Source organism: Lycium ferocissimum, chromosome 7 (genome assembly GCF_029784015.1).
Source record: "Lycium ferocissimum isolate CSIRO_LF1 chromosome 7, AGI_CSIRO_Lferr_CH_V1, whole genome shotgun sequence".
Taxonomy (NCBI): Eukaryota; Viridiplantae; Streptophyta; class Magnoliopsida; order Solanales; family Solanaceae; genus Lycium; species Lycium ferocissimum.
The window spans coordinates 14,635,361-14,648,812 of record NC_081348.1 but is presented as its reverse complement, the minus strand read 5'-3'; the positions used below and the strand labels follow the sequence as shown (position 1 = coordinate 14,648,812).

Sequence of the window (13,452 nt, the reverse complement as noted above, 5' to 3'; positions counted from 1 at the left end):
CATATATATATGATTCACAAACTTGAGAGTTAGTAGAAATAGAAATTTGTATTTAGTGTGCCTTTCTAGTGGCTGTATCAGAACGTGTGTCAACTTTCACATACTGAGAGAATATGATACGTCTTGGACGACATCTTTCTTAATGCTAGTGAACGCTAAATATTCCGACTTAAAGCTATTTAAAGCTACTTAATATCTCAATTTATGTGGCACACTTTTTTACTTTGGTCCAAAAAAAAAATGTCACTTTTTTATATTTAGAACAATTTAACTTTATGAGCTGATTTATAGCCACACAAATATCTAAAAATTATTTTGGACCATAAATTTCAAAAGACTTCTATTCTTTCATAAATTCCGTGTCTGGTCAAATGATGTCAGATAAATTGGGACGGAGGAGTAATGCTTAATTCTTATTTTCTTCTAATATTCTTCTTCGACGTCTTTCTTAATGCTACTTAACGGCATAAACCGACATACACAACTTAATAATACATAATCCAACTTAATGATAATTTATAATACTTGATTCTGCTATTCTTCTTCTTCTTCAACATCTTTCTTTAACACTGCTTAATGTTCTGAATCACCATTTCAAATGTTTCTGACCATAGACCGAGAGCATGTAGCAATTACATGACTGCGTGGTATACATGGTCAGATCCGTCATTTTCAAGGTTTCTCCTATCTACATTTCTGGGGGTTCTAATCTGTCTATTAAGCTAAAATAAAAATGGCTATTGCCTGCCAGCTGTAGTTTATGCATGTGCGTGCTTACATGCGTATTTTATTTATGGATAACAAAAATTCGTATATGATATTTAAACAAATCAATACAACTTATCATGATTAAGTAATTAAATGAAGTAAAAAATGTATATTAATTTATCATAATTAAGTAAAAAAATTATATTCAAACACATGGCATACATGTATTAGCTTGTAATAAACAGAGTTAAACAATCCAACCCCTCAAACTCTTACATAATTTATTCTTTATTTATTTTCTTATAATTTATTTAATGATCCAATAAAATATCTTTTTTCTTTATTGTGGCTATATGTAACATATCAAATTAAAAAAATTGATAGGATTTCTCAAGGGTCAATTTGGACTATTCATATTCTTATCATATCAATTCATGAACTCTTAGATTGATTGAATTGATCCATCAAAATGGGCTGAATTTATCTATGGACACGCCCAAACTTGAGCGATTGGGTGGATCAAATTTCATAGACTAATTTTGTCGATCATTATCATAACTATCCAATTTGTCTCATTTAAGATAGTTTTGTTGAAGAAACATTTGGAGTACTACCTTTCTTTGAAAGAATTAACTTTTTGTTTGCTGCCAACTTTATATAATGTTCTGCATACTTTCATGTCTATTAGATTTCCATCAGAATTTATTATGCGTCAGTTTTCAGGAAGCAAGAGCATTCAGTGCCTTTGTAAGAGTGTATTGCATCTGGTTGAAGAAAAAAATTAATCTTATGTCTCTAAAGAGTTTAAGTATTATACTCTAAATGATTTTTATACAATCAGGTCATTTTCAGTTGGTGTAGTAGATAATATATTTTATTTTCAAATTTCAAATCTGTAGATATTATTTGAATGACCTGAAAAATTATTTACACTAATATAATTTATGTTGCATGTCTACCAAGTGTTGTTCATATATATATATATATATTATTTACACTGATATTATTTGTGTTGCATGTCTACCAAGTGTTGTTCATATATGAATACTCAATTTCATGCCTCTTAAATGTCCCCAAGTTTTTTCCTTGCATTGCTCAAGGCAAGTCAACAAATTAAATGGACAGTTCCCCAGAAAAAAAAAAAAGGACTAAAGGGAACAGTTCAATTACGCTCTCAAACAACAACTAGATTAATAAATATATTTGTGGATTAGCCGGCCTGAGCAGGAAGACACCCCTATAAAAACCAAGTATATTTACCGGTGCTGCAACAAGGAAGTTCCTCTTGTACGTATAAACTCAGATAATGGCAAATAAGCTCAGGTAATTATTTAATTTTGCTTTTAATTTCTTTGTTTTCTCTTTCTCATTTGAATTAGCTAGTTGTCTCAAAATTGTATCATTAGTTTATCAATTCATTTAACCATCAGCAACACATCTCAAGTGTACATATCAACTCTACATCTTATGCATTAATTTGCATGTGATAAGGTTGTAAAATGTAAAATCAAATGTGCATGCATACCTAGCTAAAAGTATAATATTTCTTTTGTTCTTAAGGGGCAGATGCAGGTTTAAATATACTGTTTCGACAAAACTCACTAATTTTGACTCAAACCTGTATATGTGTTAAAAAAATCGTTAAACATGTACAAAAATTAGAACTCAATTACTAACACTTGATCGCCTCTGATTCTTACTTTTTTATGGCTTGCACGGTTGCACCAGGTTGGAGGGCAAAGTGGCTGTAATTACGGGTGCAGCAAGTGGCATTGGTGAAGCAAGTGCAAGATTGTTCGTAGAACATGGAGCTCGCGTGGTCATCGCAGACATTCAAGACGAACTCGGCCTCCAAGTAGTGGCATCCATCGGAACAGACAAAGCCAGCTACCGCCACTGCGACGTCATGGACGAGAAACAAGTCGAGGAAACCGTCGCCTACGCGGTCCAAAAATACAATACCCTCGATATCATGTTCAGCAATGTCGGGACGCTGCATTTCTCCAGTGTCCTCGACATGGACATGACGGCCTTCGACGAGACGATGGCCGTCAACGTGCGAGGATCGGCATTAGCCGTCAAGCATGCAGCTAGAGTCATGGTTGCTAAAAGGATCCGTGGATCCATCATATGCACGGCAAGCTTAGAGGGTATACTAGCTGGGGCTGCTTCCTTGGCCTACGTGGCGTCCAAGCACGCGGTCGTAGGCCTTGTGAAAGCGGCCGCACGTGAGTTAGGCCCCCATGGGATCAGGGTGAATGGGGTGTCGCCTTATGGCATTGCGACACCCCTCGTATGCAAAGCCTATGGCTGGGATGCCGATTCACTGGAAGCTGCAATATGTGGAAATGCTAACTTGAAAGGTGTTACGTTGAGCACAAAGCATATTGCACAAGCTGCACTTTTCTTGGCGTCAGATGAATCCGCTTACATTAGTGGACATAATTTGGCTGTCGATGGTGGCCTTAGTTCTATTTTGAAGCTAGAATAAATCCTCCCTCTCTTGTTAGTGTGCTATGTCATCTAATTAATAAATCCTAGTAACTTGCAGCATTGCTATTTGTTTAGTTTGGTTAATTTTAGCTGTCGAACCGATGGTCTGAGAAACAACCTCTCTATCTCTATGAGGTAGGAGTAACACTCTACCATCTCCAGACTCACATCACTGTTGTGTTGTTGTCGGTTGAATTTTGACCAACATGTGGGAGTTCACACCATTGTCGGTTCAATTTTAGCCGCAGATGTATCCTGGAAAATATTTAATGTAGAACTTGTTTGGTTTCACTTTTGTAGCCCGTTAGTCCAATCTTTGACTGGTCAATTTTGAGTTTAAATCCACATCCTTAATTATGTCATTCAAGTCTCTATCCAACTTTAGGTGAGTTTGCAGATTATATAAGTTTAGGCTAATGTCAACACCTCTAGTAGGCATTCAGTAATAAAACGGGAATTATAAGTGGCTAATGTCAACACCTCTAGTAGGCATTCAGTAATAAAACGGGAATTATAAGTAAAATAATATATATTTATAAATAATTTACCAGATTAGGCACATAAAGAGAGATCGAGTTGAATTGTGACGGAACCTACTATCTACTAAAATCAGACCCTATACCTTGGATACCTTCGCTTCAACATTTTACTGGCTGCTTTTCTACCAAAATGATGAGCCTTATGATTAAGCTTAAGCGAATTAATCCTGCTAGTAACGAGTAGAAAATGCAGGCTGGGAAGACTATAGATTTCAAGACAAGTCAAAGTTTTCATCCTCCTCAAAAGATAAGGTGGAGAAAATGATAAGTAAATAAGGGGAAAACCTTTGGATGTAGGAGCTGTCACTCTTTTTGGAGCACATATTCAATTCAAGAAAATGGTGATAAAACGGTACTAAAGATTTAAAGTAGCAACATAAGCTCCATCTATACATGGTTGTTGATCATCACTAAGCTAAAAATCGATTTCACCAGAAACGGATCAGCTGCATTAACAAGGTAAAAGTTACACTGTAAAGTAGATTCTTAACTTTACACAACAGACTTCCTTGCAACCAACATATGACAACTTTGACAAAAATATCACACTAAGACTGAAAATCAGAGCATGGAAAGGAACAACAGAAAAGAAGTCTTCATAAAATGATACATAACAGCATTGCTGGCTGCACTTCCCCACTCTAATATTTCCTAACATAGGTTAGAATATGACTTAAACCAAGGGGACCTGGTCAAGTCTCTTGGTCCTCGCATTACCTCCCAAGAGCAGCCTATTAGCTTGCCATAATTGTGCTCACATCTCGGCAGCAGATGGAAATTATCGCAAAACCCAGCACTTGGTAGACAGATATTCCTCTCCATCACATTTATAAGAAGTAATCAGGGGTCCTCCTTGTTACATCCGGTTCTCCCCTTCTTGGAGCTGGATCAAACTGCAATCACATGGTTTTTAGGGTGTATCATTATTGACTCATAAATAGCAACGTAACAAGACCAAATTAGACATTACATTACATTAAAAAATTCCAGTGGAAATGTCAGTAGATCCAAGACAATGCGACATGGATTCCGTGTATTTCTAGGAACACAAGACCTCAGACTAGAGTATGCCAAAAAGCACTTCTGAAAGGAGAAAGAGGGATAAGTACCTGGATAAAAGTGTGCCCTCTGCAGTCATCAACTTCCAAAATGGAGGCCATGTTTCCACATCGATAACAATAATTTGGTGCGCTAAAAATAGTGACAACCTTTTGTTCCTGTAGCAGATGTTACAATTAATCAATGTTTTTTCAAAGGAATAGTTATCACAAGATGTATGAAAAAGAAGAACTAATTAGTTACATGGCTCCAGTTATATCCCTCCATGACCAGTTGATGAGCTCGAGCTATCAGCTTTAGATTGTTGGTATGGTGAAATTGCTCAGAAATGTCCTGTAAAATTACAGACAGGTAAGAATAGAGGGCAAGAGAGTATGGAAACAAGATAATCTCAAATATACAGTAAAAGTACCTGTCCAAAAGTGTATCCAGCACCCCGGGGTGACATACCCCAACCGCAACGATCATCTGGGTCTGACCACAAAAGATCGCACATGGCCCCTTCATGAGGAACTTCTTGGACACGGTCAAAGCTTCTTACATTATCAAGGGTTTCAATAGATGGAGACAGTCCTCCATGCAAACAAAAAATTTCGGATTCAACCTACAAGTTGATATTTGGCAACATGAGTAAAAGGAAGCGAACTCTTGCACTTACAAGGTACATTTTTCATGGTAAATATCCAAGTGCGGTCATAAAGATATCAAATGGGTTATCAACAGGCAATGGTATCTTCCAAAACTACACAAGCCGATTTGAAGACACCACACTTGCCTCATAGAATGTAGGAAAACCTGAGTACAGACTATTAATATACGGCAAAGTATTCACCCTTGACATGGCTTCTGATATATAGGTATACATAGGTTGAGCTAACAAGAAGAGACCATATTTTCAATATTAATTCTAAGAATTCATGCCCTTACTAAACCATGCTCTGCTATTCTTTACTAAATAAATGAGGAAATTCTAACTTGCACTAAATTTCTAAGAAATTAAAGTGAACCACAAAACAGAAGCACTCTGCTAGAAGGTTTATTTCTAACCTGTAAATAGGGGAACCTCTTAAATGCAAAGGAATTATTCCTCCCTCATAATAAAAAATTGGTTAAACAGTCTCATAAGAAGGAACGCTAAGTGGAACAAGCTCTTAGCCCATCTTTTAAACAATGCAGCTCCAGTTCCACCACCAGACATCCACTCCCCCTTCCCCAAATCCAATTTTCTAGATTGGCTGGCTAAAAGAGTCTCGGCTGAAACTGCCTAGCCAGTTAGCCTTATTTGGTCCAAGTTGGTGTGATAATTTTCTATGGCTTTCCTTGAAGCTTTCAGTTGTATTTGTTTGTTACAAATTACTGAAGGATGTATGAGTAAGAAAGTGAAGCAGCTCATTTTTTGATTAAAAAAAAAAAAAGTGAAGCTGCTCATTAAGCAGGAGAATATGAAGCAGTGACTGGTTGCTTCCAAAAACAAACAAGAAACTAATACTTTTAGGCCAGAGGAAGTAAGAGACATTTTTAGCAGCTTACTTTTGTATATTTGTAGTGTTGGGAAAAGTTTACAAGACAAGATAAAAAGGTAAATCCTATGTTACCAGTCTCAAAAAAAAAAAAAAGATAAAAAGGTAAATCTTTGAGCTCAGATGCAAATTTATGCTATAGCAGGCTAAGTTGCAGTTAAAATAAAACGTTTTAAGGGACTGTAAAGATTAATCAAGAGTGATGATGAACTAACCAATGCTGTCAAAGGAAAATAATCAAATAGATCAGTAAATGTTTTCCAAACATTAGCATTGCCATACCTGTCAAGAAAACAAAAATGCTTTAATAACAGAATCAGAATTACACAAGAGAAAATACTCAAAGGACCACCCAATCAACCAGAACCATAGAAATCAGCTCCACATCCTAGTATAGGCCCTCATATATGTGTGCAGGCCAAAAATACGCAGCTTGCAAAAATTAAATCAGAATAATCCTAACAGATAAAGAAGTCTTAAACAGGTATAACAGAGCAAGGACAAAGAAATCAAACAACACAATATTTCCGGTCTCCAAAAGCAACTTTTATAGGTCTGCTTCCTTGAGGGGGCCTTCAAGTCCGTTCCCCACTCCACACACACTAAAATCTTATGGAAGTGTAACAATTATAAGCACCATCCACATATAACTAGATGAATGAACAATTAAATGAACAAATGAGGAATCGTGAGTTCGTGACAATAAACTTATAAAGAAGGACACTACAAGGTAACTTATTCTGCCCGATGTTCCATCCAATCATATTATAGAAATATCACTTCAAAGTTGGGTATGCTACTTCAGTTCTGTGAGATAGATCTTGAACACTAGTTCTGACAGCACCACAAAAATTTAAAGAGAGTGATTAGTTTTGAGAAATGTAGCCTGATTTGCACCACATTATCTTGAGGGTGATTAATTTGGGGTAATTACAGCCCAATCATCAGAAATTAATGGCCCTTAACGGCGAGTGTAACATAAAAAGGTTTAAACTGTTCCCCTCTTTGTTCTTAGTCTTTCTGAAATCTACTGTGAGCTGCTCCTAACTATAGGAGCTGTCTTTACTAGCGACATTATTAAATAGGTTATAACTTATAAGTACTCGACCAGCATATGATATTTCTTAATGCATAAAAACTATAAGCGAAAAATAAATGCAACAGCAAACACTAAATTTGGGATATGGTAAGGAAGCTCTGTTCTTACCATTTTTGGGTCAAGAACAAAGCTTCCTTACAACAACAACAACATACCCAATGTGACCCCACTTGTGGGATTACACTGGGTATGTTGTTGTTGTAAGGAAGCCTTGCTCTTGACCCAAAAATGGTAAGGAAGCTGTGATTACGAGTCATGAGATATTATTAAAAGAGTACTTATTTTCTTGAGAATCAAAATTTCAGTTGTCTTTCCCTTTTTCCGACAGGTGCTTTTCAGGTTTCAGATTTTCTCTCAGTGATAAATTTGATATCTAGATGTCCTGTGTTCAGCACCTTTATTTGGCTCGGTGTTTACATGCTTATCTTTGGACTGATGTCAGCTAAGTTTTTACCAAACATTATGCAATACTTAGCAAGATAGAATTCACTTGGAACTGGATATAGCACCATAGGCGAGAGAACTCACTTCCGCAAGCATTCATCATAGAACCCATAGACTTGTGTGATCTGCATTAAAGAAATAACATTAAGCAAAATTCAGTTAAGAGATTAGCTTAGTTTAAAAGAGCACAAGAATAACAAGCTCCTCGAATTTTTTTTACTACATCCTCACTCAAGAGAAAGCGGATCTCATCTTCCTCCCATCAGTTTGTGAGTGACCAAGTATGGAGGAAATCGATGCCAACATGTGATCCAAAAACAGGTAAACTGGGCCACATTAAGCAAATAACAATTTGAGAAAACCAAGGTGAATGAAAGCTTAGAACTGATGAGCTAAGCTTGGAACTCAAAGCAATCAATCAGCTATTCCTCAATCCCACACCAAGGTTGGAACTCAAAGCATCTAGGAAAGACCTACCAGAAAACTTTGCTATTGGATACAGATATATGGAGTGTAATAAAAATCTTGTAAGAATTGCTTTAAGTTAACAAGTTTGCTTTGATTGAATCAGTTGTTACCGAGAAAGTCAATTGTCAAAGTCAACGCCCTGTCACAGCCAACAACCCCAATCCCAAGGAGAGAAAATCACAAAGAAAAATGGAAGGAACAAGAAGTATTATAAAATCATGAGGAATGAACTCACCTTCATGCACCAGTTTTTAACTAGAATGGATAACAAACCTATAAGTAAGACTGTGAGATAAACACTATTCAATAACTAATCATAACCAGAAACCTGCTTAAGCTCCACTGAAAAGGATGATTAGAGCAGAAAGCAACAATGAAACAATGGGCCCAACAATACCATATTAATTAAGCAAGATGTCTGGAAAATAATTTCTTGATACCTGTCGGCTCTCATGATTTCCTCTGAGAATTGTTAGTCGTTGGGGATAGCGCACTTTCAGAGCTACCAATAGCTGTAAAACCAGGTTTACGCAAACTCTTCAGCTACTAAAATTTTATACCCAAGCTATTCAGATAAATGCAGGTCTCATCCTAATTGATCAGATGCTATTATAGACAATGAAAGGTGAAAAAGCCTCGTGTTGTTTAAGAGAGGAAAATCAAGAAGCTATAGAACAATCAGGAGTTATGGCATACTCCGTGTTGGCCCATTTTAATCGGCATACCTTGAACACTACTAAGTTAAAGAAGTTCAGACAGATGATCACATTTAAGGGAGTTAGAGATAATTTCCTATTATAGTAGTTGGAATGAGTGAAAATAATTCATTTTGGGCTCAATTAAAAGCAGATGTAAGGTATTATTCAGTTTTTGTTTTATATTACCTGTTTACTGTATCCTACATGAATACTCAACAACTGGTCAAAAACTCATGTAAAGGAAAATATGAATATGACACGATTCAGGCAGACTCCTTTTTATCACTAATTCAATTGTAAGAATGCAGTAGTTTTCATCCACAAATATATCACTGATTAAATTGTAAGAATGCAGTAGTTTTCATCCATAAATATATCACTGATTCAATTGTAAGAATGCAGTAGTTTTCATCCACAAATATTTATAGGGAAAAAATATAACTACATTGGGAATTTCACATGAAAATACGTCACCAAGTGCAGCAGATTAAGAAATTCTTTATTTACTTACAGTAACGGTTTCGACCGAATAGTATCCACGGTCAACATAATCACCCATAAACAGATAATTTGTATCTGGACACTGCCAATACGAAAATTAAACTGAAATAAGAACAGGATCAGCTGCATAATAAATACATTAGGAATATACTAAAGGTAATATGAAAATTACATAGATAAAATCCCTTTTATGAGAATTGAAGACTGTTCACAAACTAGGCAATGGATAGTCACAAATTAATTTCTTAATAGTGGTGGTGTCCAGGCAAGCTTATGCGCACCTGCTACCTCCCACCAGCACATGTACCAGATAACTCTGCCCCTCTACTTTGTGCTGCTTTTTCTAACTTTCCTAGTTTTCAAAAAATACAAGCCCAATAATGCAGCTAAGTCCCCACAGTGTGAGAGACTTGGGGTAGATATTTTTCACTTGTACCTTTTTTTTCTAATTATTAGAGAATAAATAAGACTGTCTAAGCTCATCAAAAGGATCTAATAACTTAGTTATCCACGACCACTTATGTCTCCATAAAGCGTAAAAGAAAACCAATGTCACATCTCCGCAATTTCCCCTGCATAAATGCAGTGGTCAGCAAAGTCAAGCCGCTATCAAGTACATATGGGCTTGAAATGAATCTGATACAGTAGTCGAACAGCACAAGTTTCTATTACAAACTAGATTTTCACTAGAAAGGGAAACCTACAATGAATTTCTAATACCCATCAGGTTGTTTTATTTTTTCTTGATATCCAAGAAATCCCGAGGGTCAATGGCGCAATATTCACCAGGTTATATTATAATGTCATAGAAGAAAATCTCACAGTACAAACATAAGAAACCAGCCATTTGACAATGCAAGAATAGATGCTACAACTCTGCAGATTAACCACCTCCAATATAACAGCATTTGGTGAGATAGATTATATTCTTAGGAAGAACTAATTGCATCTTCGCAGCCAAATTAATTTCTCCCCTTCTGATCCAATCAAGTCTCTCTAATACCCAGATAATCTTTTGCCTCTTATTCCTACATTCATTTCTTATACCTAAATAAACAAATGGCATTATCCTTCATCCACAGAAAAAATGTGATAAAGGTGAATAAACAAATGGCATTATCCTTCATCCACAGAAAAATGTAATAAAGGTGTATACACCAAGGAGAGACTAGCAATTACCTGTCCACCAATCCTAAAAAGCTCGGCGAGATCATGGAACTGCCCATGGATATCACCACATATAGTCACAGGGCTTTTTACTGGCTGCAAACCAAGAATCAGGAAATAAATCAAAATCAAGCCAAATATGTAAATACATAGTCTCATGATATCTGAATACACGCATTTATAGGAAATAAACGTAGATCACTACATCATACAGCTATGGGGAAGGAATACTCTTATCACTAAGGGAATAACAACTAGTCATCACTTATCAGACAAAAACATAATAACTAGTCATCTCTTAGATCTTGAAATAAAAGAATGGAAAAAGGAGCCAAGCAAGCAGATACATTATGTTATTTAAAGGCTAAATACCTAGATAGTTCCTAAAACTTGGCAGGTTTTGTAAGATAGACGCTCAAACTTAGTTGGCGACCAGATAGACACTTGAACTTGGCAAAAGTGTGTCTTTTGAACACCCGTATACAAATGGCCAAGTGAGTGAATACACTTGCTTTTGATGTGTTAAGTGGACCAATTATTAAATGACACATGTAATTTCAAAAACAAATTGACAAATATAACTAAAAAATATAAGAAAAAAACTACAAATATATAGAAAAATGCAATAAAGAAAAAAGAAATAAACCCTCCCCCACTACCAGTTCCCTTCCCTTTCGCCACCCTCCCCACACCGCCCCTTTCCATGTACTAACTTGTGAGTGCTCTTCACTCCAGAAACAACTCAACTTGGTCATGATGAGTTGAAAGCGTTATTTAATTAAGATTGGACCTCACGCTCAGACCTTCTCCATTTTGACGCCATCAGCCATTGCCAGTTATAGCCATTTGTTGAGTACAAGATTTGATCTTCAATATACCCATTTATTGAGTACAATGTTTGATTTTTAAAATATCGAAAGATTTATCTGTACGATTATGTTTTATTGGATTTTCTTCCACAAAATTTGGTAGTCTTGAAGTTATATATGTTTTTTTTGGTCATATATGTGAGGAAAAAAGTTGATCTTTCTAAAGATGGAACCAAGAAGCTAATGGTCGAAGGAAATGATAATAACAGTGAAGGAGTAAGCTGAATTAAGGGACCCACATGGAGTAATATTTGTGAACTGTGAAAAATCAACTATACACTGACGTAAGAAATTTTGGGAGGAAAAGAAGAAAGAAATCATAATTTAACGTACCCAAGCGCCCATCTGCGCGTGCAGAACATAAAATTTGCCATGTCAGCATAAGATGTTCAAAGAAATACTTTTGCCAAGTTTATGTTTGTCAACCAACTATTGAGAAGTTCTCAAATGAAAGAAAAACCAAACAAAAGACTTCTAAAATAACAGAAAACTACTAAAATTAGTCTACATTTAGAACACAGAACGCAAGCAACAGAAAATGCGCGAGCACATAAAGGTTTATACCTGAACATTACTTTCTTCCATTAGTATCTCCTTAGCCTTCTCACATAATGCTCTAACCTATATTAGAGCACAAAAGAGATTAGCTGTCAATACCCTTTTCGTACATACGGCATACGCTAACTCCCGAAAGAAAACAAAGAAACAACATATGAAACAATTTGCAAAACTTCACGGTCACTCTAATATCACGAGCTTTATTACAAAAGGTCCACACTGGAATAACTGCAACCTCCCTGAATAGAATATTAGAATATACCAGCAGAACTCTAGCTACTTGAGAAACAAAACAACAGTCAGGACTAGATTAAATCAACAAAAACAGATTTCAACCTTTGCAAAATTTCTAACAGAACTTTCTAGACAAACCATCAAGGGAATAAACAACTACTTATTACTTTAAGTGTAAATAAAGAAGCTTTCACATTTCCAAAATAACAGCACATATATATATATATATATATATATAATGTTTACCTAACACAAATAGCTCTAGACAATTAGCAACACAGAAAAACATTTTCTTTCCTTTTACAGACTCAACTCATATGATTTTTTTAAAATAATCTTTCACATTGTAATGACTCACAACAGGCTCAGATTTCAATGAGAATACACATAGATCTCAAAAACACCCATCTAAAGTCACTAAAAACTCCAAATGCAAAACTAACAAAAGAACCACAATTTAGATCCCAATGACAAATCACCAAATGTAACACACTAATCTTATAAAATGATATTTTGATCCAAGAAAACATTTTTTGAAAACAACCAAGAATATTTAAAGGAAATAAACAAAAGAAAAAGGCAAAAAGAACAAACCCCAGATCCAGAAATGAAAATATGTTAAAAAAAAAATTAAAAAAAAAAAAAAGTAATCTTGAAAGTAAAAACCCAAACCTCAGGCTCGGATAAAGGCTTGCACTGCATAAGCTGAGAAATCTGCTCATCAAGGTTACCTTGTGTGTTAGCTATCAGATCCGAACTCATTTTCTATAACTAAAAATCTCAACTTTCAAGAATCAAGAACTGTTTTTTTTTCCCAATATATATATCTTGAAAAAATTTCTTGATTTTTTTTTTTACCAACCCACAAAAGCCCTTTTTTTTTTTTTCTTGTGGGAAAGAAGAAGAAGAAGAGAAATGAAAGAGAAAGCCCTCGAAATTTGTCGATCTACTCTTTATCGACTATGTGAAAAAAAAAAAAATGGAATTATTTAATGATTTTCTTTTTGAAAATTTGGATCTGCTACTGAGTCCTAGATATAGAGAATATAAAAAAGTAATATAAAGGAAACTAACAAAACAGCACTTTGAAAAAAG

At 35.4% G+C, this 13,452-nt stretch overlaps 2 protein-coding genes across 3 annotated transcripts; one reads left to right on the top strand and one right to left on the bottom strand.

The window, feature by feature from the left end:
- Nucleotides 1-1,796: 1,796 nt before the first annotated feature.
- On the top strand, nucleotides 1,797-3,494 carry LOC132062542 (short-chain dehydrogenase reductase 3b-like). The gene is made up of 2 exons (XM_059455094.1): nucleotides 1,797-2,031; nucleotides 2,437-3,494. The coding sequence occupies exons 1-2, from the start codon at nucleotides 2,015-2,017 to the stop codon at nucleotides 3,197-3,199; spliced, it is 780 nt and encodes a 259-aa protein (XP_059311077.1). The 5' UTR covers nucleotides 1,797-2,014; the 3' UTR covers nucleotides 3,200-3,494.
- A 672-nt stretch (nucleotides 3,495-4,166) lies between these two features.
- On the bottom strand, nucleotides 4,167-13,452 carry LOC132063457 (serine/threonine-protein phosphatase PP2A-5 catalytic subunit). 2 transcript variants are annotated; one of them, XM_059456002.1, is made up of 11 exons: nucleotides 13,030-13,452; nucleotides 12,130-12,186; nucleotides 10,709-10,792; nucleotides 9,540-9,611; nucleotides 8,771-8,842; nucleotides 7,947-7,987; nucleotides 6,535-6,601; nucleotides 5,212-5,403; nucleotides 5,043-5,132; nucleotides 4,850-4,957; nucleotides 4,167-4,633 (listed from the first exon to the last, which is right to left on the bottom strand). In XM_059456002.1, exons 1-11 carry the CDS (start codon nucleotides 13,117-13,119, stop codon nucleotides 4,568-4,570), a joined length of 939 nt encoding a protein of 312 aa, XP_059311985.1. In that variant the 5' UTR covers nucleotides 13,120-13,452; the 3' UTR covers nucleotides 4,167-4,567. The 2 variants fall into 2 exon arrangements, with proteins under 2 accessions (XP_059311985.1, XP_059311986.1); XM_059456003.1 differs by having other exon boundaries at nucleotides 12,130-12,181; nucleotides 13,024-13,079.